The following is a 27,197-nucleotide window of genomic DNA, read 5'->3' on the forward strand; positions in this document are numbered from 1 at the left end:
AAATATTTGAAACAACAAAACGAGCTTCGCAATGGGTTTCCTTTAGAATGTAACAATGGTGCTCTTTAACAGAAACTGAAGAATCTATCGGTTGTGCAATAGCTTCTCGTTTGGATAGGTTTGTATGCCTGATGATGGAATCCCCAAAGCAGTGTTGTCATAGCCAGATGCTGGTCGGATATTTCAAGAACGGTGGGTGGATGATATCCGATAAAGACTCAGTTGGATTTTTGCAATATTAACCTCAGCACCGAGAGGGATCTCTGAGAGTCCACTGTGGCTGCACTGAAGCGATGGAACCGCAGAGCTGGTTGTCAAACGCAACCGAATCGGCTACCAACCACCCCAACGCAGCTTTCACCGTGACAAATGAGGCCACATTTGTACGAAGGATCGAGCTTGTCCCCCATCAAAGCATTTATAACAATTGAGACTTATCTGTCGATTTGACAGGAGACTCGGAGCACTCGGAGTATTCGGAGAGCGAAGTGAGCAGTTCCCAAGGCAGATCAGCTGGAGGACAAGATGAACCCACGGCTGTCTAAGCAGTTCTGCTGCCCGGCGGCTAATTTCTAATTTCATTGCAGTGTAAGAGGGAGCGATCATGTTCTCATTGCTGTAAAAAAAAACATTAATAAGGGAATTACTCCCAGCGCAACATTGCGTTGAGGGAATTTGAATTGTGTTTTATTTTGCCTAACAGCTTCAATCAGCATACTTTTTGGAACATGTACATAAAGACACACAAAAGATACTGTACAACGGCTGTCAATTAAACAGAGGGCCTTCAATTCAATATCATATTGTTGTTTAGTTAGCTAGGAGGTTACTTAGGGTCTAGGTTAGAGTGGTGCTGGAAAAGCACAGCAGGTCAGGCAGCATCCGAGGAACAGGAAAATCGACGTTTCGGGCAAAAGTCCTTCATCAGCTCTATTCTATTCCTGATGAAGGGCTTTTGCCCGAAATGTCGATTTTCCTGCTCCTCGGATGCTGCCTGACCTGCTGTGCTTTTCCAGCACCACTCTAATCTAGACTCTGGTTTCCAGCATCTGTAGTCCTTGTTTTTCCCTAAGAAGTTACTTAAACAGGCGCAAACATCAACTTGTGGATGAATTTGTTTATGGAGTTAACGAATTTTCAGAAGATTTGCAGCTCAGGTTGAGATTCTGGAGTATATAATTCCAGTAATAGGAGGAGACTACTTAAAGTCAAGCTTAGAAAGTGTACTCATAGTAACAGACTGTAGAAAGGCAAGGCAGATTGCTTGGAGGAATGAGCCAAGTGAGAGAGAGGTAATCAAATAGAAGGTCATCATGGGATCCTCTACTTGAAGATACTGGATGGATACCTAAAAGAAGATCTTAGACTTAACAAAATATAATTGAATGCAAAATCTGCTAGAAATAGTCAGGGGATCAGGCAGTATTTCCAGAGAGAAGCAGAACTGCTCTGGTAACATTCATTGTTTACTCTTCACAGATGCTTCCTAGCTTGCTATTTATTTCAAGGAGTTTATATTTTTCTCAGCTCAAATTATATCATGATGTGTTGGACCGGGGTGGGCAAAGTTAAAAAACACACAACACCAGGTTAATTTCCAACAGGTTTATGTGGAAGTACTAGCTTTCAGCGCATTGCTCCTTCATCAGATAACTAGTGGGGCAGGATCATAAGACACAGAATTTATAGCAAAAAATCACAGCATCATGCAATTAAAATGATATATTGAGCAAACCTTGATTGCTGTTAAATCTTTCATCTTTTAGAATGGGTTGCAGTTTCGGTTCATTTGTATGTAAATCCCAGAACTTCTTTTAACTCACATTCTTGAGATAACTTAAGGTTTTATTTTTAAAAATGGTGACATCATTATATTAGATTAGTGTTGAAGGTTAGAATTACTCAGAAATACAGTGATAATTACAAAGCACTCAGTCATCCCTCAAGCATCCACATAACCTTTCTCTAGACAAGTGATTGACTTGAATACAGAGGGATGGACAATGAATGCTGGTCAGACAGTGACAACCACACCCCCCGATTACATATATAAAAATTTCACAGTAGAAACACAAATGATACAATGAAAGGTGACCAAGGGACTAATATGTGTTTAACATCAGCTGAGAAACACTATTATATAAACTAAAAGCTGATTTCATTCTAAAGTTCTGAAGGAGATCGTTGCAAATATATTGGATGTAGTTGTTATGATTTTCTGAAATTTCATACTTTTCAGATGGTTCCAGTGGATTGGAAGCTAGCAAAAATAACGATGCAATTCTAGAAAAGAGGGGAAGAGAGAAGAAAACAGAACTAATGGCTTAGCTCTATATCAGTCATCAGGAAAATGCTGGACTCTATTAGTAAGGAAGGCTTAACAATACACTGAAAAAAAAGCATTATCAGACCGAATCAATATGGTTTTACAAAGAGGAAATATAGGTTTTGTAAATTTAATGGTTTTTGTTGGAAATGTAACAATTATGGGAAAAAATGAGAGCCAGTAGTTGGGGTATAGTTGGATTTCAAAAGGTGCTTGATAAAGTGTCACAGGTCAAGTTAGGGCTCATGAAGTTGGAGACTTTATATCAGCGCATATCGAAGACTGGTTAACAGATAGGAAGGAATCAGCACAAATTGATGTTTCATGTCGGCAAGCTGTAACTAGTGGAGTATCACAAAGGTCAGTCATAGCACCATATGAAACCAGGGCATCCGAAATCTGCATAATATACAAATGAAATGCGCATTAACTAATCCTTGCCAAATCTTCTATTGTTGCCACGTGGATGCAAGGGATATTGCCTAATTGATTGGTATCTGGCTGTGCAGCAGTAATGTCACAGGTCTGGTTTAACAAAGTAGTTTTCCTCTTAATATGTCAAACATTGCTATTAATTAAGATTGAAGCAATTCTGTCTAGGGTTGTCTGAGTCTGTATCGTGTGTGTAACCTCAAATGTGCAGAGGTCTCCTCCTTTGCTTTCTCTTTGTCTTTCAACATTCAACAAACTTAGACCAGCTGTTGCTATTTGAACTGAAAATCTTGCTGAATCGGTGCCAACTCCTTCCATGGCCTTCATGTAACCCTTCATGTGACTATTACAAAATGGAAGATATTCATGCAGAAATTTGCACCTTCTTCACTAATTGCTTCTTAACTAGCCCTTAGCAAACCAACAAATCATTAATATCTGATCTGTGCATTAAAGTGATTTAATCCCAGGAGAAATTGTTGGAAATTTCTATTAATGCTGATATACTCAATTACATTAGCACACTTTGTGCATATGGTTACTCTAACACAGAATAACTTCCATCTTGCCAGAAAGTTCATTTATAAACTGTTCAAGAAGTCCAGAATATTAACACTGGGCTACAGTTATTTTGCATTCAGTATATATTCGAATGTATCAAAAAGGTGGATATGATAAGACTAGAGTGTGGGTGAAGAGTTAATATGCTTTCCACCCTTGTGCATTAGTTGGCTTTTTCATTTTTAGCCAATGCTGCTGACTAGCAGAAATGCTGGAAGAAGAGTCAAATGTGTAAGCCTCCCTCATCAATTAAAAAAAAAGTTAAAATTGTCATAGTCTTGCATAGTTGGACCACAGGGCAACTCTCTCATCATCAGAGAGAGGTGACTGGTGATAGATTAACCTAACGGTCACCACACCACAGGCAAGAGTAGAGGTTGGGAAAGAGAGTTTTCCAGGGTAACCTCAGCCAGTGTGTGAATTGAACCCACACTGTTGACATCACAAATCAATCATCCAGCCAACTCATTAAACCAGACCCCAACCACTTTTCAGTTTCTCCATCAACAAGTCCTCCACTGTGCCTCTATATGAAAACTGAATCTCTTGTGGCACTGCCTAAAGCCTCAGTGCAATTCAAAGGAGGTTTAGCCCCAAGACATGCAAGGTGCAGGTCCACTGACACAAGGACAGCTATTGGTGATGAACCAAACTCACAGCTTTGGACGAATAGTTCCACTGCCCCAGGATATGTGTGACTCAAAGATTTTGACTCTGTACAAGAATAAGAGTGAGCAGAGCAATTGCAACAGCTATTGAGGTGCCTCTTTGTTGAGGACTGTGATAGAAGTGTTTGCCAAAGTCAACCTACAGACCCTGACTGATCACATCAACCCTGAAATCACAGTGTCATTTCAGAAGTGAATATTTACAACTTCCATGATCTTCTCAACCTAGCAGCTGCAAGAGAAATGCTGTGAACACAGGAAACTGCTGTATGTTGCCTTTACTGAGCTCAGTGACATATTCAACGAGTTAAACAAATGTGTTTAAGCTACTGGAGAAAATTAACTGCCCACCAAAACTGCTCAATATGATGTTCTTTTGCCATGATGCATGATGGGTCAGTTCAACTAAAACCCTTTGAGATTCTCAGCTGGGTCGAGCACTGACTCTCTTTACGTCTGAGATATACCTTCAGATCATCTCATGGACCGTGTTTACATATACACTAATTCAGCCTTATTCATATGAGATTCAAGACAAAGGTTACCAAGTCCCTTCAGAGAGATGTGGTACACTGATTGTACTGCACTAATATTCCATACTGTGGAATACCTGCAGAGGCAAAGAGACAGTCTCTCACTCCCTGTAAAGAGCTTGTTTGACTATTAGCATCAGAAATAAAACTGATTTAGCATGTTGCTGTACCACTATCTATCAGAATTGACAATGTGACTGGAGCTAGTGGATAGCTTCACATACCTAGCTTTCATAACCACCAACAATCTGTCACTTAATGCTGAAATGATCATGCATCACATGCATCACATAAGCTGTAGCTGTTTTGTTCATGTCATGCAGAACAGTAATCTGATGAACAGTACCAAACTGTGTTTCCATCATGCCTGTGCCCTCAACATACTCCTTTAAAGTGATGAGACCTGGACAATGTGAGCTAGGCAGAGGAAGAGGATGAACAGTTTGTTGCTTCAGAAGTATTCTCAGTATCCCTTCGCAGGCCAGGGACATTAACTCAGGCAGCCTGGAACCTGTTAATTCCATCAAGATACACTCATCGTTAAAGAGCGCAGAATAGAGTCTCGATCTGTGAGCCAGAAAACCCAGTTACAATTTCCACCTGCTCTAGAGATGTGTGATATCATTCCTGAATAGTTTGATTAGAAAATATCCTCTACACTCATTATTAAGCCAGCAACATCTGTTCTGCCACTCTCATATAGTCAAAGACATTCTATCCGGAGGATTGGCCATTGGATCATGTGCTCCCGAATAAAAAGCACCATGCCAAGGATACCTATGAGCAAGATCGACATTGGCACTGATATTGATAGATATGTGCTGGAAGCTGACTGTTTAGAACAGGTGAACAGAAGCAACAACCTCGGTTGTCTGAGAAGTGACTCCAGAGGAAACAGAGTGAAGAAAATCACGGACTTTCTTGGAACATAGGACCAAGAGTATGCCATTCAGCCCATCAAGGTCGCCTTTCCATTAAATACATTGATAGCTGATTGAACACTTCAATACCTTTTACTTACTCTAGCTAAACACTCCCATATGTTACTGGTAATCAAAAATCTATCAATCTCTGCCTTAAAACTGAAAGGAATGCAAAGACTGAGCCTTCGTGGCCCCCCACGGTAGAGAATTCCAAACATTCATAAGCATCTGAGTAAAAGAAAATTCTCCTTATCTTGGACCTAAATGAAGTCTGCCTTATTTTTAAATTGTAAAGCCTGGTCACAATCAGGTTAAACATCTTATCTGCATCTACCTATCTATCCCTTTATATATCTTATACGTTTCAATAAGACCACCTCTCATTCTTTGAAACTCTAGAGAATACAGGCCTGGTCCTGCCATCCCAGGAACAAGGCTAGTAAACCTTCATTCCACTCCCTGTCTGGTGATAATATTTTTCCTAAGATAAAGAGGACAAAACAGCACATGTTACTGCAGGTGCAGACTAACCAAGCGCCTGTAAGCAAGACTTGTCTCTTCCTGTACTCACATCGTCTTTCAATGACTTCCATTAACCTTGCCAATAGCTTGCTACACCTGGATGTTAGCCTTCAGTGTGTTGTCGACAAGAACACCTAGGCCCTAGGACACCTACATCCTCACTTTATTACCTTTTACCATTTAAGAAATGTTCTCTCCATCTGCTTTTTCTGTAAAAGTGGGTAACCTCACAATTTTTTCACATTATTTTCCAACTGCCACACTCTTGCCCCTTCACTAAACCTGTACAAATGTCCCTGAAACTGTTTTAAATCTTCCTCACAACACACATTCCCATTTAGTTTTGTATCATCTGGAAATTTGGTAACATTACATTTGGTCCCTACCTTCAAATCATTGATATGTATTATCAGCGACTGGGGTCCAATTATTGATCCTTCCGGTACTCCACTAGTTAGTCTGCCAACATGAGAAAGATCATTTATTCTAACAATCTGTTTTCTATCTTTCAGCCAATCACTAATCTAAGCCATCCATTACTTCCTGTTTCATGGGCTTTGATTTTTCTAACGAGCCTCCTGTAGGGGACTTCATCAAATGCCTTCTGGAAATCTAAATATACGACATTCATCAACTTGGCTGGATGGTTGTTTGCAAGTAGTTACCAGCAATTTGGTTTCAATTCCTGCACCAGCTGAAGTTGCCTTGAATGTCTCTCCTTCTCAATTTCACTCATCACCTGAGGCATAGTGACCCTCAGGTTAAAATACGAGCAGTTATCTCTATCTGATAAGAGAGTAGCCCTCTGTTTCAGTGGGATTGTGTTGAGTTTACCTTCACCAGATCGAAGATAGCATGTACTCTAGTTGGCTCCTCAACATACTGCTCCAGAGAACCATCCCTAATACACTCTAGAAAGTCATCCATCCCAGTTTTAGCACTTAGTTAGTTTGCACTTAGATAGTTAATATGCAGATTATAGTTTATATCCACACTAACTGGATTATCTATATTGTGTACTTCTCTCATTCCTGATTGATCCCATGCCCACACTATCACTGCGTTTTGATGGTCTATAAATAATTCCAAGCAATACTTGCTGCCCCTTGCCATTTCTGAGCTCCAAGTTTGCAGATGACATCAAAATTGGCGGAACAGTGGACAGCAAAGAAGGTTACCTCTGATTACAATAGGATCTTGATCACTTGGACCAATAGGCTGAGGAGTGGCAGATGGAGTTTAATTTAGATAAATGTGAGGTGCTGTATTTTGAAAAGCAAATCAGAGCAGGACTTATACACTTAATGATAAGGTCCTCAGGAATGTTGCTGAACAAAGAAACCTTGGAGTGCAGGTTCAAAGTTCCTTAAAAATAGAGTCACAGGTAGATAGGATAGTGAAGAAGGTGTTTGGTATGCTTTCCTTTCTTGGTCAGAGCATTGAGTGTAGGAGTTGGGAGGTCATGTTACAGCTGTACAGGACATTGGTTAGGCCACATTTGGAATATTGTATGCAATTCTGGTCTCCTTCCTATCAGAAGAGTGTTGTGAAACCAGAAAGAGTTCAGAGAAGATTTATGTGGATGTTGCCAGGGTTGGTGGGTTTGAGCTATAGGGAGTGGCTAAATAGGCTGAAGCTGTTTCCCCTGGAGCATCAGAGAATGAGGGGTGACTTTATAGAGGTTTATAAAATCATGAGGGGCATGGACAAGGTAAATAGACAAAGTGGGGGAGTCCAGAACTCGAGGGCTAGGTTTAGGGTGAGAGGAGAAAGATATAAAAAGGATCTAAGGGGCAACGTTTTCACCCAGAGGGTGGTGCGTGTATGAAATGAGCTGCCAGAGGAAGTGATGGAAGCTGGCATAGTTACAGCATTTAAAAGGCATCTGAACGGGTATATGAATAGGAAGAGTTTAGAGGGTTATGGCTCAGGTGCTGGCAATGGTACTAGATTAGATGAGGATATCTAGGTAAAAACAATGACTGCAGATGCTGGAAACCAGATTCTGGATTAGTGGTGCTGGAAGAGCACAGCAGTTCAGGCAGCAGCCGAGGAGCAGTAAAATCGACGTTTCAGGCAAAAGCCCTTCATCAGGAATAATGGGCTTCCTGATGAAGGGCTTTTGCCCGAAACATCAATTTTACTGCTCCTCGGATGCTGCCTGGACTGCTGTGTTCTTCCAGCACCACTAATCCTAGATGAGGCTATCTGGTCGGCATGGACGAATTGGACCGAAAGGTCTGTTTCCGTGCTGTACATCACTAGGACTCTATGACTTCTCCCAAACAGCATCAAATTGATGAAAGGATCTCAATGACACATGTGTTCCTGGAAGAGAATCTTGGACATATACAGAAGAAATGATTGTCCAAAATGGCATCTTGAATAAATGTTGTAGAGTCAGTATCCCTAAGAAGATCAGGAAAGATTTACTGAAGTACGTCCATGCAAGCCATCAAGGCATTGACTCTAGTTTGAGAAAGACAAGAGAAGTGCTCCTGTAGTCAAACATAAACAATGAGATGAAGGACAACAATACCAAGGTAATCAATTTACAGAGCTGCTCATGACATGTGCCATCCCAGACAGTCTATGGTTGATGCTAGACATTTCACTCAGCAACAACAGATACCATGACAAAAGCACTCCACATATGAACACCACTTCCCTGAGAAGGACGGGACAGATACCAGAGGAACAATCAATGACAACATTCCTTTAGAAAAGCTGCATGATTTGAAAGTTATGTGTGCAGTGCATGTGCATGGGCTGACAAAAGTTGAACACATGAGACTTAAATAATGGATTTGTTAAGAAAAGCAACTTTTTTTTAGGTAAATCATGTAACTTGTCACTGCACATGTAGTGCATGCAAGTTTTTCGCATGCTTTTTCTAAAAAGGGTGATATTTGGAAAAATGTGACTAAACTTTGTGTATTGGCTAGCTTGGCATACTCACATGACCTTTATCTCTGCTTGGAATGCTGTTTCGTGCAATTTGGCTGTAATTAAACCCATCTCTTGTAACAAGGACCTGACTCCCACTATCAACACCTCGTCACTAATGTAAGATTTATAACATGACCACGTCTTATACAAAATTTATTTTACTCTAATTATTTCAAGAATAATTTTCAAGCCGGTTATCAGTGACAAGCCTTATCTGTTTTATCTTCTTAATAGCATTAAATGTTCATCCAGTTTGTTTTATTATTATTAAGAAAAAATACAATTTAAAGAAAATGAACTGAATGATAAGATTCATGGCCTTGAATTTCCCTTGGTTGACCCAGTCTCCTGTTTTAACATCAGTGGAAGATCAATGAAGCAAAACAACAGTAAACAGCAATTTGCACCTTTGCCCTAGGTATTCCACCAAGCCTGGAGAAAATCCTTAAAGAAGTTCAAGGTGTATATTTAATGAATTATGATTTTGTCACAGCAAGTGCTGTTTGCTCGTCACTCCTGTGTTTATCGAGTTGCATTGGCCCAATCCAGCAACGTCTCAAATTTAAAGATTCCTCTTCATTTCTGTGACCTCTTCCTGCCTGAAACCCCACTGAGATTGATGCACTCCTCCAATTCTGGTGTCTTGTATATTTTGGTCCAAATATCTCCTTATGTGGTCTGGCGTTAAGTCTTACTTTGATAACTCTTCTGTGAATCTTCTTGGGGTATTTTACTATATTAAAAGGTACTATACAAATGCAAGTGATTGTTAAGTTTTGTATTTGGGATTTCTTCAGAAAAATACACCAGTAATTATTAACTGGCTTTTATTTTTGAGTGCCCAATGTACTTTAACGGCAGTGTAAAATGATTGATGTTAATTTATACAAATGATATGATGACACCATACATATTGCATTAAATTTTGAGGCAACACATAAATTTATTAGAGTCAAAGACCCTTAAGCACTAATTTTATTTTGTTTGAAAAAACTTTTTAGATTTTTTATTTAAACATTTTTAAAACTTTGCTGCTGGAGTGCTCCTTTAGTAGACATAGTAGAGGGAGACAGTGGGACTAGCATTAGAGTTTCTCTGTGCTAGTACTGCTATTTCATAGCTAACAACTTCGAGGTGCACTGTATCACCCCACATTATCTCATGTTTTTGGTATCATCTACTGATAACAGCAAACTAATTTAAAATGCATCAATATGGCAGAATTCAAAATTGATTGATTAATGATCAGTTGGGAAATAAATGCAAAAAGTAACTCCGCCATTTTTATGGATCATGGATAAATTGATGTTTCCCTTTCTCAAGGTTAACATCTAAGGAACTTTCATGCTCTGACAGTAACATATAAAACATAGTCTCAATAACTGCAACCTTGTGACAAAGCTCAAGATTAGAATCTGTCAGCCATATGCTATAGGATTGCCTTGCCTAACCTGTCTGAGCAGTACACACATACAGGATCATTTGGAACTTGTACATTTAAAGTTATGTAAAGGTTATGAAATGTTTTAATAAAAATTAACTGTAAGTACACAATTGTAGAGCTGCATTGCATAGTTTTCAGGAAATGTTTTGAATTCTATGTCACTCTACGATATATAAATAATTTGTTACTTCACTGCAACTGATTAAGATCTGCTGATTAGCACCCTGCCATCTCCTACAGGTTTTGTATAACTGCATAATGAATTCTAAATGCCAGCGATGAAATTGTTCTCAACAATTATTTGATGTAAGAATATGATCTGAAGGTTGACTGCAGTTCAAATTCTGATTTGACCGTGCATTTTAATCGGCTCACTAGTTGAATTTGGTGTTTGAGAAGAATAAACTATTAAATTTGACATGAAAATTAAGACAAGATCTCAATGATCAGTTCAACAAACATCAAAAATGTTCATGGATTTCTTGAATTGTGGAATAACTTATTCCCTGGAAGCTTTCAGAGCTATATGTCTTTACTTTCACTTGGATTATGTAATAGTGTTTTAATCTCAGATTTTATATAAATTGGAACACTAACGGAAGATAAAAGTATTCCATTTAAGTATAAAGTCTGGTTCAATAGCAGCGCCTTATCTAATACTAACCCAAATCGGAAAATCTGGAGGCGTGTTGCATTCTGATTCTTTATGTATTGAATTCTATGGAATAAAATAATGTATTGATAAACACAGCGTCAGTCAAGATACCTTGCCATTAGCTTGGACTTGGAAAACCCACCACATAAGTAATTGGTTCATTATCTATCAGCTCTCTACTGGGGAATGTTCTTCCCATTGCATTGCATCCTTATTAGTGGTGACCTCAAGGCTGATGTCATTCTGTGCTTTTATGTAATGTTTACTTTCCGAGAACAGGATATGTACATTGTAGCTGAGATCCATGTTCAAAAATGCTACTTTTTCTTCAAACTAATGGCCAATAATGATTTCTTTTAAAAATAGTCCCGTGGAAAGTGTCAAGCCTTTTGGGGCTGGTATGTAAGAAGTAAGGAGAGGTCTGTGAGGGAAAATTGTTGCTAGTTACTGTGATTAAACTTGATATCAATCTGAGATAAATCTGGTGAACTGCTTCACAACTGTAAGAGGACCGACTTTCTAGCAGTAATAGAAGAACATGAATATATCAGCAGCAGTAGAACATTTTAGTTTGGGTGAGTGCTTTAAGGACATGCAAGGTAAGTACAATTCAAAGACTACAAGGACAATAAAGAAGCATTGTCCTAAATAATTTAAAAAAGAGGGCGCAATGAATACTCAGCAAGTCAGCCAACGTCTATGAAGGGAGAAACTGAGTTTCTGTTTTCAGAATAGTTCTGAAAGTATCCACAAGAGAAGATAAAATAGTGAAGTTATATAACTAAACTTAAACCTGTTTAATATTGTTGAATCCAGCAACTGGTTTGCACATAACAATAAGTGGGGAGATAATCTGTTTTAATTATGTTGTTTGAATGTAAAGTGGCCCCAACGGACCTAACAATGATTTTGAACAATAGGTGCAATAATGGCTGATGCAATTTGGTGCAAGCAAGCATTGTAATAATATACATTTTGAAAACTACTGATAGCAGGAAGACAAGAGGCAAAAGGTCAAGGTGGCAAAATGATAATGTTCTAATCAATGAGGAATGGACTTCTGTGTTGGTCAGTCAGAGTAAAATCTATGAGATTATTCAAGAACCAGTTGGGGACTTTAAGATTTAACCAAACATAATTGTTATGTCTTCTTTTGACTTTGTGAAGTTGAGTCGAATAAACAGCGCTGATTCCAATCTTGGCCAAATTATCCTTTCACACCCATTTCTTGAAATATAGATTTCATTTCTGCTTAATGTTTCATCCAGGGACTTAAGTGTAACTAGAAATGATAGGCAACTGCTTACAGATTTTTAAGTCTTCCAATCTCCTGTTGACATTGTTTTCTAACTTTAATATGCATCATCAAAGGTACTGTTCTTAACTATTTGACTGGTGAATATTTTTGACTTTCATAAAAATGATTTAATTTTCTGAACATCTTATTTGCTAAATCACCTCAACAGTTTGCATACATTAGAACAGTGACGACACTTCAAAAATGCTTCATTGATTTTGAAGCACTTTGAGATGTTGTGAAGACATGAAACACACTATTTAAATCCAATTTACATCAGTGCAATCAGTTCCTTATCTAAACTTTATTTAGATGAGTTACTTATGAGCATTGTAGAAAATTTCTGGGAAGTGGAATGTATTCTGGATCAATAAGATTTTGCATTATTTTGGCAAAGGTTTAGAGTATATTTGGTATTGTTTTATAATATACTGCATTAAATCTGACTATACCAGACCAGTAAAACATTCTTCAGTATCATGTATCATTGTTAATCAATTTCATATCTTATGCTGCACATCTGCGGTTGTAAATGAATAAAAGGATTGACTGTGTGGCATGTTCTAGTGCAGTACTGTATCCTGCAGTTTAACATGCTATTCTAATCAATACAGTATGGTGCAACTTAAAATGTTTTGGTAGATGAATATAAAATCATACAGTGCAACAAGCTGTTCTAGATTAATATGATACCTGACAGCCAGTCAACAGAATATTATCAACTGGAACATATTAATCCAGATCAATACAAATAGCCTACTTCATAGCATTCCATTTCAGATCAATACAAAATTCTGCATTATAGCATTTTCCTTTCCACCACTGAGATACCCTGAAGTATAATACATGCTTCTAAATGAACAGAACGTTCAGATTGTTTATGTGTTGATGTTATAAACATAATACCATAAAGCATAGTCAATGTCTTTATATCAAAGTGGGGTCTTGTTAATCTAAAATATTTTGTAATATTATAGAATAACGCACTGATCCAGGACAAGATGTTAGCAGGTTAATATAAATCCAATATTCATCATTATCTATGTGTGAGAGGAACATATCTGAATTCTCTGTTGATCCACAGTTGTTCTTTGTTTCTGTTTTAAATTTCAGTTTAGATATAGCTTAGAATCAGTGTAGTATTGTGTAGTAAAAATGAGATATTATTGTATATTAAAAATTAGATATTTTATTCTCAAGATCAAAGTGGAACATTCATAGCAGAAAGTAATCAGAAATATTGAAGTTATATTAAAAGAGTGAGAAGAATCAGGAGGAGAGTGAGCCTACAAGACTTAAATCTGATGAGGGCATTAGTAACAACTGGCAACTGCCTGATGCTGAATCAATCTTCTTATAACCTCGGTCTCATATCTGGCCCTAAAATGAGCATTCAGTCACAAACCTGCACCATTACTAAGACTGTATGTTTGCATTCCTGAAACATTCCTCCAACTCTGTCTCTGCTTCAGCCCTACTGCTGGTCCTCCAGTCTCTGTCCTTCTCCACCCTCCAGATGGAAGGTCAGTCCTGAATGGACCGATGTTTAAAAAGCCTGGTCGGCAGCAATTCCACATGGGGCCGAGCTAAGCAGTATCAGGGTCAGTCTCCCATCCCTCATTTGTTCCATTTTGAACTCATTTGTTTTTTTTCAAAAAGCTCTTTAAAAAAATGGCTTTAACACTCTGACCTACCCCAAATTGTTAACCCATTCAGGGATGTTATTACACACGACTGGAGCAGATGGGACTTCAACATGGGCCTCCCAGTCCAGGAGTAGGAATGTTACCACTGTGCCATAAGAGGGCCTTTACCCAGTATTGTATGGCACTGGGGCCAGATTGAGGCCCCTAATTACCAAATGGCAACTGGCCTCAATGAGAGTAAGACAAGTGGGTGACATTCCTACTCCTTGTATTGTGGGGAACAGGTTGCTGGGCACTGGACATATATTATGTGCCCCTTATCCCCTCTTTCCTTGCCAAAATGTGCTCAGCAAGAGCTTAAAAGTGAAGCCCCAAGTCCTTGTTACGTCCAACCTGTCCAGCTTCTCACATTCTATCATCCATAAATTTGAGGAATTAGATTAGATTAGATTAGATTACTTACAGTGACGGAGGATTCTGCTGCCCATGTCCCATTCACTGTCGCGAACCCCCCCCCCCCTCACCCCACCCATGCTTGTGAAGCTTTGCTTGGTTTACCAGCCTATCATCAAAATTTTCCATGTGCTTTGCCTTTCCCTAACTTGTATTCTCCTCCAACTCCATAAAAGTATGAGATATCTGCTCTGTCAAATTCCAGTTTATTGATCACCACTGGCTTTAATTATATCTTCAGATGATTGTGTCAGTGTCTTCAAATGAGTAAAACCTAAACCAAAAGAGGATAGATCAGGCTATCGGACCAAAGAAAAGATAGATAAGAGTATTTGTTAGAAGCAGAAATTGAGGACTGCAGATGCCTCATTCCTGATGAAGGGCTTATGCCTGAAACATCGATTCTCCTATTTGTTAGAAGGCACAACATTAAATACAGTGGATGTCCAATGAGATTTTGGTATTCAGGTGCTAACTCCTTAAAGTGCCAAGAACTGGTGCAGAAAATAGTTAAGTAGGCTAATGGAGTTCGAGACTTAATATCTAAAGATCCAGAGTTTATGGACATAGACATTATGCTGCAGTTATACAAAACCCTAGATAGATACCACTTTGAGTACTGTGAGCAGATCTGGGTGCCAAACCTTAGGCAGGATGTCCTGTCTCTCCAGAGGGAGTTCACCATAGGTTACAAGAATGATAAAGGTCTTTCTGCTATAGCACGTGTGTATTGTCAACGCGGATTTGCTGTAATGTGATTGACAAATTGGGGATGTTGTTTCTAAAGCACAAGGTTTTAAAACGTGTGTTGGCTGTAATGTGATTACATCACCAGCACTTAAAGCGTGGTCTCCTGCACAAGAACGTAACCATTGTGTTATAGAAAAATGGACTGTACCTGAACTTCAGGGGTTAAGCAATGAGGAGCAATTAGACAAATTAGCCCTTTATTCTGTAAAGTTTGAAAGGTTAAGGGGTGATCTGAACTAAGTCTTCAGGATATTAACAGGAAAAGATAGAGTAGACAAAGATAAACTATTTCCATCAGTTAAATATTGTAGAACCAGGACACATAGTCTAAGAATTAGAGCCAGGCTTTCAGGAGAGATGTTAGAAAGCACTTCTACACACAAACAGGAGGTGAAATTTGGAAGTCTCTTCCTCAAAAGGTAGTTGATGCTAATTAAGTTGTTCAATTTAAATCTGAGCTTGACAATGTTTTATTAAATAAAGGTATCAAGGGACACGGGTCCAAGGCAAGAATATGAAGTGAAGCCACAAATAAACCATGAATGTATTGAACGGCAGAGCAGGCTCAAGGGCTCAATGGCCTACTCCTTTCCTATATTCTTAAACTCTGAAATATCCTCCTGAAACCTACAAATCTCTTCTCCTCACTTTCTTCCTTCAATATATACCTCTCTGACTGAGATTTGGCTACCTGCTGGGATCTTTCCGAACTTGGCACAATATTATATCTTGTTTCATAATACTTCTGTCTGTATCTTGGGAAATAATATTACTTCAAAGGCATTATATAAATGTAAGCTGGTGTTGCAGTTGCTGGGCAGACTGCAGAAGTTTTAAATTGTTTTCTAAACTGCAGGAGGTGAGTAACTTACATGAGATCTGTGAAAAGGAACTTGAAGGTGTTGCAAGGACAAGCTGTGAGCACCAGTCACTTTACTAGCAGCATGGTTGCTGAGCAGCTATCCAAATTTAAGAGAAATAAATCTCAGGAGGCCAACAGAAATGACTGACAATGCTTAAGGAACCCAAGGAGAAAACTACAGGAAATCTTGTCAATCAAACCTCCTGGTTTCCTTTGAGTGTGTGTCAAAGGAAAGTGATAGGGGTAAGGCAGTGCATGATGTATATTTGGATTTCATAAAGGCTTTTGTAGCATTCCCCAGAAGGTTCAATACGTATCTGTAGTGGATTTCAAAAGAAATATCTTACAATCACAATGTAATTGACTGATGACAGTGTTGGTACAATGAATGTTACCATGGGCAGATCATGCCCCAGATGCGTGTAGGACACTCCTCTCCGTAAGATGCCATCCTTCATTTTGTGTTTTCCCATGCAGGCCAGAAATGCTGATCTGTCCACTTCTGCCTGCCTGCCCATGCAGACCTCATTATGGTGTGAGCAGCATATTGTTCACATTAATAAACTTGCTAACAATTGGTCTTTGGTCATTTATTTATCTAGGGTGGTGAATCTGCCAATTACAGCACCCGCCTTACATATTATGTAGGTAAGGCAAGGTATGGATGGGAAGGTGCAGGGTGAGCCACCCAACCTAAATTACATGAACAACTTAACCATCCACCTGCCCCATCCCCATCCCCACCAACACCACCCCACCATAAGCTGGCCTGACTGGGGCAGGTAAAAACCATCCCTTTGTTAGGAAATGTCATCAGTTTGGTAGCACAGTGTTGACTTTGGGGCTTTCGCTTCTTATCATCTTCATCTCGGGCCAGAAGGCCGCAAACACTTATCTAACTTTGAAGCAGTTACAAAATAATTGAGGTGATGGATTGCCAAATTGCACACAATAAATTACTTTGGATTAACTTAGAAAATATTTCAGAATGCAGCCGTTAAATTACTAATGAAATTCAGTGTAGAAAACTGCCGGGTACTTCACATGGGAAATAAACACTCGAAGGGAATATTATTTAACTGTTTAGAAAATAATATGTATGGAAAACGAGAAAGATCAGGCCCTCCAAATGGACAAGAAATTGAGGCTCGTAGTATTTGGTAGCAGTGAGAAAAGGAAATCAAAAACAGGAATGTATCAGAAAGCCAGTATTGAGCATAAATATTGAGGTAATCCTGTGGCATGGTGGCTCAGTAGTTAGCACTGCTGCCTCACAGTGCCAGGGACCTGGTTCAATTTTCTCCCTCGGATGACTGCCTGTGTAGAACTTGCACATTCTCCCCTTGTCTGTGTGGGTTTCCTCCAGATGCTCTGGTTTCCTCCCGTAATCCAAAAGATGTGCAGGTCAGGTGAACTGGCCATGTTAAATTGCCCATAGTGTAGGGTGCATTACTCAGAGGTAAATATAGGGTGGGGGAATGGGTCTGGGTGGGTTACTCTTCAGAGGGTCAGTGTGGACTTGTGCGCCGAAGGACCTGTATCCAGGAATCTAATCTATATGTTAGCGATGTGACCACACTTGGGATACTATATTTTGTTGACATAATTCAAAAAAAGATATTGAGGTTGTTGGAAGGAAGTAGAAGGGGGGAAGAGCAGAATAATTCAGAATGTGGAGAGATTAGATCATGAGGACCAGTTATGTCAATTTGGTATGCTCTCACTTGAGAAGAGAAAGCTGAGAACTGGTGTGACTGCCGTTTATCAGGTTCATTAAGTTTTTTTCAGAAAAAAAATTTCAAATACAATGTTTGAGAAGCAAAACATGGGAGAAAACAACTTTGAAACTATAGTTCGTAAAGCTTTCCACACTGGTAGTTTTCTTTGGCTCATTTTTCTCAGTATCATACAGCCAAATTAATAGAGATTGATTGCTATATTAAGCAGTTTCATTATTGTATTATGCAACTATCAGGATAGTGGAGGATAAACAAGATGGATCTCCTGCCTTATCACCTTCTGCCTGTGCTTGCCATTTCCCATTTTTCATCTTCTGCCATCTTCTTTGACTTCCCCACAGTCAGGTTCAACATGTGAACTGACAGAAATCCAAAGAGTCCATTCTCTCATGGCATCCGCAGCTCGCTATATGTACTCCTTTGAGGCCCAAGTATTATTGTGGAAGTGTCTCGTCTTGATCTTCAAATGTGCAAGGCCAAACCACTGACTATTTTACATTCATTAATGGGAGTGGGAGAAATCAGGCCTCATTGTGTCAGAATAATGCCAATAAACAGTGAGGGCTTAAGGGCTTAAGGTCAATAAAACTATTACAGTAATAGTCTTTAGGAATTAACAAACCTCAATAGCATGGTTGATATGCATTTGTGTTTTTCTTCTTACAGGACTGTTTAATAAAATTGAAAAAAAGAAAAATTAGAATAAACTTTGTTTCTCTTTGATAGTTGATGCAGCAGCAAGCGACAATAATGGCATCAGTTGCCCAGGGAGGTTACCTGAACCCTATGGCAGCATTCGCAGCAGCACAAATGCAACAGATGGCAGCCTTGAATATGAATGGACTGGCAGCTACACCTATGACACCAACATCAGGTATGTGTGGCAGAGCATATTGTTCAAACTTCATTACAGTAGTCACAAGTGGACAATTGTTTCCTTTTTTCCTGAAAGCTTTTACTTAGACGGTATGCAGTTTCAAAGAAGGCAGTCATCAGTTAAAGGAGTACTGAACCTAGTTACTATTTTTCAAATAGGTGAAAGTGAGGACTGCAGATGCTGGAGATTAGAGGCAAGAGTGTGGTGCTGGAAAAGCACATCTGGTCAGGCAGCATCCGAGGAGCAGGAAAATCGATGTTTCGGGCGAAAGACCTTCATCAGAAGTCAGGAATTCCTGATGAAGGGCTTTTGCCCGAAACGTTGATTTTCCTGCTCCTTGGACGCTTCCTGACTGGCTGTGCTTTTCCAGCACCACAGTCTTGGCACTATTTTTCAAATGTCTGCCTCGATAGTATCAACAGGTAATGGCAGTCCTTGCATCTAAGTCTAATCTTGACAGCATCGTCCAAACCTGATCTCACTTGATATGTAATGGCATGCATTTCCCAGCAACATTTTACTAACTATTGGGCATAAACAGGACCACAGTCTGTAACCTTTGGTGTACTAAAGTCCACCGATAAACCTGCTGACATCAACAAATCCAGCATAGTCCAGGAATCTAATAAAAAGTACACTTTGTGGTGATTTTTAAAATTGGAGTTACAACAAAGCAAGAAATTCTGAAAGCACCAAACCAAACCCTTTCCAAGATATTTTCTGATCAACCTGCTCAGAGATGTTATTATACACTTCTGGAGCAGGTGGGTCTTAAGCCTTAGCCTCCTGGCTCAAAGTTAGGGACATTACCACTGCACCACAAAAGGCCCTAAGCCCTTTCCAAAAACGCATTTAAGAAATTCAGTTCAGCTATTCAGATGGTTAAAATCTCATGCATGCCATCAGGACATTTATTGAGAAGAACTACAGGACGTGGAACTGGATGAATCACTCCAGCATGCATTTCTTGGATTCCACATATAAGTGCAAATCATTCCATAAAACTAATTTCCCATGGATACAAGGTTAGATCTAGACCTTAGGCAGTAGAGTTAAAAAGAGTGTTATTGCAACCAGTTTTACAATTCTTGTAAAGTCAATGGAAATAAGTGGTTATCATATAAAATCAAACTTTTTATATTGAGCTTTAATGCTTTCAGTAGAAAATAGTTTGTTTAGTTGGGAGATACGTTGGACGTGATGGTATTTTTCTGTTCATGCATAAGTGCTGAGAATGGCACTTCAGCAGAGTCTAGAGTCATAGAGTCATACAGCATGGAGCAGACCCTTCGGTCTTTCTTTTCCATACTGACCATACGTCCCAATCTCACCTAGTTCCATTTGGTAGCATTTGGCCCATACCCCTCTAAACTCTTCCTATTCATGTACCCATCCAGATGCCTTTTAAATGCTGTCATTATACCAGCTTCCACCACCTCCTTTGGAAGTTCACTCCATACACGCATTACCCTCTGCGTAATAAGTTGCCTCTGGGGGACCTTTTAAATTTTTCCCCTCTCACCTTAAACCTACGTCCTCTAGTTTTGGACTGCCCTACCCTGGGAAAAAGACCTTGGCTTTTCACCCTATCCATGCCCCTCATGATTTTATAAACCTCCATAAGGTCACCCCTCAGTCTCCAATGTTCCAAAAGAGAAATCCCCAGGCTATTCAGCCTCTCCCTATAGCTGAAACCCTCCAGTCCTGGCAAACTTCCTTGGAAACTGATGCAGAAACCCCAAAGGTCCAGTTTTTCCTTCATCAATACTGCAAGTTCACATTGGACCATTGCTATCCAAGTTCTCCTTCTCACTCCCACAGATTAATCCATTCACGTATACCCTTGCCCATTTCCCATTTTCCCCATCTTGATGATAACAGATTTTAATGTAAAGGCACCCTCACTTAATTTTGTACTTTTGTATTTATTGCAGCAATTTTTATCTCACAACATACAGAACCATAAAAGCAATTTCAAACAGATTTCTTCGTAAACTTGTCTATGGATTATTTCCAATTTTTGTTTTTAGAAACCCATGGGAAAATGCACTACAAACACAAATTGTACAAAAAGACAGAAATCAATAATCTGACCTTATTTTACAAAATTATTGCACAACAAAAACTAACACTAGCTCCTCTAATGACAGTGCATTGTTGGATATTCTACTGTGTCATGTCATTCAAGAAAGTCCAAGTTTCAGAACTCTGCTGGTACTAAGGTTGCTGATCGCAGTTGAAGCAGCACTTGATGTGCTGCATTTGACCTGGGTACCCTTGATCGAGGAAGGGGTCAGAGCAGGTAGCACTCAATTCAGCGAACACAATTTTTTTAAGTGCAGACAGCATTTGAGAACAGGATCAAGCTTCCCTTTGATACAGTCCAAAGTTAAATAGCCTGCCAAATTGCTCATGTATGGTTATTTGAATAAGAGTTTCCATTTTCCATACTATCGTACTACAGCTCTAATGGGGGTTTGTTCAGTCATTTGGCTAGATGGCTGTTTTTGCATTGAAAACTGACACCAACAATGTGGTTCAATTCCCACACCAGCTCAGGTTACCGTAAGGAGCCTTCTTCTCAAACTCTCCCTTGCCTGAGACATAGTCATGCTCAGGTTAAACCACCGCCAATCATTTCTCTAAAATGAAACAGCAGTCCTATCATTTGGTAGGACGATGGTTATTTTATCACAAGAGCCAAGCAATAGAACACTGGGGACTAAAAGCAGAACATGACTGCAATGAATTCTTTAGCATATTCAAGGAAAGTAGTGACTGTTTGAGAGAAAGATTGGAATCTGTAGAATCTGAGCTTTTGTTATTTGCAGTGCATTCAACCCATGCCAATTTTTTCTTTAAGCATCTGCTAATTGAGCACACTGTCAGTCAGGGGGAAAGCAGCTCATTTCAGACTCACAATCATTCTTGGCTTCACACAGGATGTTATTAAAGTCCTTTTGAGTATAGACAAGTTGGCATCAACTATGATTGCGTTAAGCACAGAGCACACTTTGTAATAATTAAGACACACATGCTAGAAAAGTGGAGACAGAATGGAAGCAAAAATAAGTACTCGTTTGAAAGCATTTAAATAATGTAAGTGACAACTTGGAAGCCTTCTTATTCATTAGCAAGCTCCTCTTCAAGTACAACAATTATCTTTGTAGGTCAAATTTTAAAAATTATTTACGTTTAAGCCACCAAGTTTCACTCCAAATTATTCTGCAAGATACTCTCCTTCTTTCCATTTCTTACTCTCAGCACTCAGCAACTCTTTGTTTCCAGCAAATTTAGTCTCTGTTTTGGTTACCTTTGCATTTCTCCCATGCTGTAGAAATTCAACGATTCTACGAATTATTTTTCCTCCTTTATTCACTGAGCCTCCTTTAAAATTAACTCAGTTGCTGATATTCATAGTAACACGCTTGGCCTTGCAATTTCCCATGGGATGTCTATTTCCATTGCTTAGAATTTGAAATGTGGTGGCTGCAGTGCTTTGGGAAGTCCTTAGGCAGTGCAAAATTGCTACACAAATGTAAGTTATTTGTTTTACAAACTAGATCACCCACAAGACAATGTCTGACAGCTGCCTTGGATCTACCACCATCCATAAATTGGAGGTGCCGGTGTTGGACTGGCGTGTACAAAATTAAAAATCACATAACATCAGGGTATAGTCCAACAGGTTTATTTTGAAGCACTAGCTTTCTGAGCACTGCCCCTTCTTATATTCCACAATCACCTGATGAAGGAGCAGCGCTCCGTAAGCTCAAGCTTCCACATAAACCAGTTGGATATAACCTGGTGTTGTATGATTTTTAACTTTGAACACTATCCATAAACCCTTCCTTCTTCAAATTCACTTTCTTCTATACCTATCCCTCGCAAAACATTCAAAAAACTTATCTCCCACTGATGCATGTTTGGGTTCCTCTTCCTAATTACCCAGTTTGTGATTTTTGCCAAGATTTGTAGCTCAGGTTGTGGTTCAGGTTGTAAGTTTGCTCGCTGAGCTGGAAGATTTGTTCTCAGACATTTCATCACCATGCGAGATAACATCATCAGTGAGTCTCTGATGACGTGCTGGTGTTCTGTCCCGCTTTCTATTTATCTGTTTTGGTCTGTTGTAGTGGATGATATCACTTCCGGTTCTTTTTGATTAGATTAGTTTTGATTCCCTACAGTATGGAAACAGGCCATTTAGCCCAAGAGGTCCACACTGACCCTCCGAAGAATAACCCATCCAGACCCATTCCCCTATCCTTTATTTAACCCTGACTAATGCACCTTATACTATGGGCAATTTAGCATGATCAATTCACGCTGCACATCTTTGGATTGTGGGAGCAAACCGGAGCATCCAGAGGAAACCCATGCAGACACGGGGAGAACATGCAAACTCCACACAGACAGTCGCCCAAGGTGCGAATCAAACCCTGGTCCCTGGTGCTGTGAGGCACCAGTGCAAACCACTGAGCCACCACACCACCCTAAAGAAGTTGGTAAATGGGATCCAAATCAATGTGTTTGTTGATGGAGTTCTGGTTTGAATGCCAGGGCTCTAGGAATTCCCGTGCGTATCTTTGTTTAGCCTGTCCCAGGATGGATGTATTGTCCCAGGCGAAGTGGTGCCTCTCATTGTCTGTGTGTATGGATACTAGTGATAGTTGGTCATGTCTTTTTTTGGCGAGTTGGTGCTTGTGTACCCTGGTCACTAGTTTCTTGCCAGTGTGTCCAACGTAATATTTATTGCACTCTGTGCATTCATTCTGCTGGTTTTTGGTATAGGGTCCTTTAGATTCATCAAGAGCTATTTCAGTGTGTTGATAGATTTGTGGACTACCATGATGCCTAGGGCCCAGAGTAGTCTGGTTGTCATCTCCAAGATGTCTTTGATGTATGCTTCGAGTCTTTGAGCATGTTATTCAGGTTTGTTGTGGAAGAATTGGTGGATTGTGCTTATTGGGTACCTTACCAGTCCAAACAAAATCACTTTGCTCCTCAGGAATCCCACTTGCATGTCTTCCTTTTCCTTACAGACAAACTTTCCTCTCCAAAGCATGACTGATGATGGCTTCCAGCATTTTCCATAATCGCAAAATAAATACAGTTGCTCATTGGCAGTAATATCATGCAGGGAGGTGAATCTAAGCGATTCCCAATGCCATGCCAATGGATTTTCCTCAATCAATTTAAATACCAATGGCGCCAGCCTTTCAACGGGATCTCTGGCAGGAATCCCTTCAACTCTTTGCAGCAAAGTTATAGGATGTCATAGCTGAGGCCTGGATGCCTAACAGACTCTGGTAGTAACTGACTTCAGTTATTTACTTCTAGGCAGTGACAGAAAACAGCGAAGCTTGATAATGTTGCACAGTAGCTGATCACTCTGTGTCTCCTTAACAGTGTAGATGCCAAAGTTTTTTATCCCTAGTAACCAATATAATTAAGGCATGAATGAAGGAAAACATGTCAGAGGATATAATTTCTTTATTTGCATTACATTTACATTCCCAAATATGGGCAGCACCTGCCAGCACTTCTAGAGAAAAAAATGTAAAAGTGGAGCCAGCCGGTTGGGTTGTCCCTTTACCCATCCAATATGGGAAACAGTGAGGATAACCCCACCTGGTATTTCTAAAGGGTGGCAATAAGTGAACAGCATTAAGATGTTAATGGATGATGTCATCGAGGTTTAGAGATGTACAGCACGGAATCAGACTCTTCGGTCCAACTCGTCAATGCCGACCAGATATCCTCAATAAATCTAGTCCCATTTGCCAGCATTTGGCTCATATCTCCCAAACTCTTCCTATTCAGACACCCATCCAAATGCCTTTTAGACATTGTGATTGTATCAGCCTCCACCACTTCCGCTAGCAGCTCATTCCATATAGCACCACCCTCTGCGTGGAAAAAGTTGCCCCTTAGGTGCTTTTCTATCTTTTCCCCCCCTCACCTTAAATCTATGGCGTCTACTTTTAGACTGTCCTACCAGGGGAAAAGACCTTGTCTATTTATCCTATCCATGCTCCTAATGATTTTATAAACCTCTATAAGATCACTCTTCAGCCTCTGGCCTCCAGGGAAAATAACCCCAGTCTATTCAGCCTCTCCCTATAGCTCAAAACCTCCAACCCTGCCAACATCCTTGTAAATCTTTTCTGAACTAGAAGAAAGTGAACCCTTTCAAGTTTCACAACATCCTTCCTATGGCAAGGAGACCGAATCGAATGCAGTATTCCAGTAGTGGCCTCACCAATGTCCTGTACAGCCACAACATGACCTCCCAACTCCTATGCTCAGTGCACTGACCAAGGCAAGCATATCAAACACCTTCACTATCCTATCTCCTCTACATTGGGGAAACAAAGCATAGACTGGGTGACCGCTTCGCAGAACACCTAAATTCTGCCCGCAAAAGAAACTTTGAGCTTCGTTGCCTACCACTTTAACACACCACCCTGTTCCCTGGCCAACATCTCTGTCTCAAGTTTGCTGCAGTGTTCCAGCGAAGCTCAATGCTGGAAGAACAACACCTCATTTCCTGCTTGGGGACCCTGCAGTGCTCCAGCCTCAATATTGAGTTCAATAATTTTAGGACCTGAACTCCCCCATGTCCTAGCCCTCTACCACACACATACCAGACCGTGTTATCACATAGTCTGCCATTGCACACTACCTATTGTTGGCCACTAACAGTCTCTATTAACAGCTATTCACCCTCCCAGCCAGATTGTCAGAGACTCCTCTGTCAATCCAACTGTTCTCTCTCTTTAGGCTCTGGCCCCAGCTATTGTTTACTCCTTACCCCATCCCATCCCCTATCTCCTTCATCTAAACCAACATTTTCCTAGCTACCATCAGTTCTGAGGAAGGGTCACTGGATCCAAAACATTAATTTTGACTTCTCTCCACAGATGCTGCCAGACCTGCTGAGCCTTTCCATCAACTTCTGTTTTTGTTTACAAAATCACTTTGCTCCTCAGGAATCCCACTTGCATGTCTTCCTTTTCCTTACGGACAAACTTTCCTCTCCAAAGCATGACTGATGATGGCTTCCAGCATTTTCCATAATCGCAAAATAAATACAGTTGCTCATTGGCAGTAATATCATGCAGTTCTTTCAGTTTTTATTCACTATCCTATCTACCTGTGACTCGACTTTCAAAGAACTATGAACCTGCACTCCAAGGTCTCTTTGTTCAGCAACACTCCTATTAAGTGTATAAGTTCTGCTAAGATTTGCTTTCCCAAAATGTAACACCTCGCATTCATCCAAATTAAACTCCATCTGCCACTCATGGGCCCATCTGATCAAGATCCTGTTGTACTCTGAGGTAACCTTCTTCACTGTCCAATACACTTCCAATTTTGGTGTGATATACAAACTTACTAACTATACCTCCTATGTTCACATCCAAATCATTTATATAAATGACGAAAAGCAGTGGACCCAGCACAGATCCTTGTTTTGGAAATGGAATAATAGAAATTAAAATTTAGAAAGATGGTTTAATAGACTGTCAATTTCCATTCACACATTTTATACAGCCATACAAAGTGAGGATCTACCCCATGGTATTTGTTCCTTCATATCTTGCTTTACCTGACTCTTAAAATGAAATAGAAATACACAGCATAGTATAAGAGTGAGTAAACTTCATTATAGCCCAAGATGTTACTCAGATAGCAGAATCTAAACTCGGTCTCCTTTCCCAATAGAAGGGTGTAAGCAATTACCAGAGTCTTTTTATTGTGAATCTAGTTTTGAATGAGTTTAACCTAAGTTTGTACAAAACAATCCTATGGAAGATGATGCATCTTTGCAGCATATTTATACCATTCATGACCTAATTTGAGAGCATCCATGGAAAGAATAGAGAACAGGTACCATTCCACAATGCTCAATAGCAACTAAATACAAATTCATATTGTTGATATGTCACTGAACTGTGAAGCTACATATTTAAGGTTATGACAATGATGCAGAGAGCTGTTAGGAAAAGGAATAATAGCAAGTTTAGAGGAGTAAATACTATAAGCTTCTTGTGCATTAACCTTAACTTTTGACGTATGTGCTATTGATCGTCATGCATTTTTTATGAAGGAGCTGCTTAACCAACCTTAGAGTCATTCAAGCATTGACTGGACTGGAAAAGAATCTTTTAGGTGGTTTGCCAAACAAACTCCCTAATTACTTGTCCTGGAGATTGTTTACAAGGACAAACAAACCAGCTCAACCAGTTGGGGTAGAGGATTATTTGTATTTCTGGTTAAATCGAACATTGCATATGTCTCAGAGACACCGACATTAGCATGTGCAATATTTTTATAACTGCTTATAATAAGACAAATCTCTGCAGTGTAGGTCTAATATTTCATATCATTAATGCGAAAAAATGATTGTCCACACAATGTTTAAAAACACTTCATTGCATCCTTATTCACATCAAGTCGCTGGTTCCCTGTAAGCAAGAGATTCTAATTGTAGAAATTGTCTCATCAGCTATGACAAAAGTTAAATGTATCTGTTTGATTCAGTTGGAGCTGGAGA

The 27,197-nt window shown here is 39.6% G+C and overlaps 1 protein-coding gene across 6 annotated transcripts in view; it reads left to right on the forward strand.

The window, feature by feature from the left end:
• Positions 1 to 27,197, forward strand: part of celf4 (CUGBP, Elav-like family member 4) — a 1,180,733-nt gene that overhangs the window by 1,028,737 nt on the left and 124,799 nt on the right. For all 6 annotated transcript variants that reach the window (XR_006310714.1, XM_043685031.1, XM_043685094.1 and 3 more), the window contains one exon: positions 18,487 to 18,634. Coding sequence is in view for 5 of the 6 variants with exons in the window: in XM_043685031.1 (XP_043540966.1) it covers positions 18,487 to 18,634 (148 nt within the window). In the remaining variant the exon portion in view is untranslated. The remainder of the gene's footprint in view (positions 1 to 18,486; positions 18,635 to 27,197) is intronic.

This window comes from Chiloscyllium plagiosum, chromosome 1, assembly GCF_004010195.1.
Source record: "Chiloscyllium plagiosum isolate BGI_BamShark_2017 chromosome 1, ASM401019v2, whole genome shotgun sequence".
NCBI lineage: Eukaryota > Metazoa > Chordata > Chondrichthyes > Orectolobiformes > Hemiscylliidae > Chiloscyllium > Chiloscyllium plagiosum.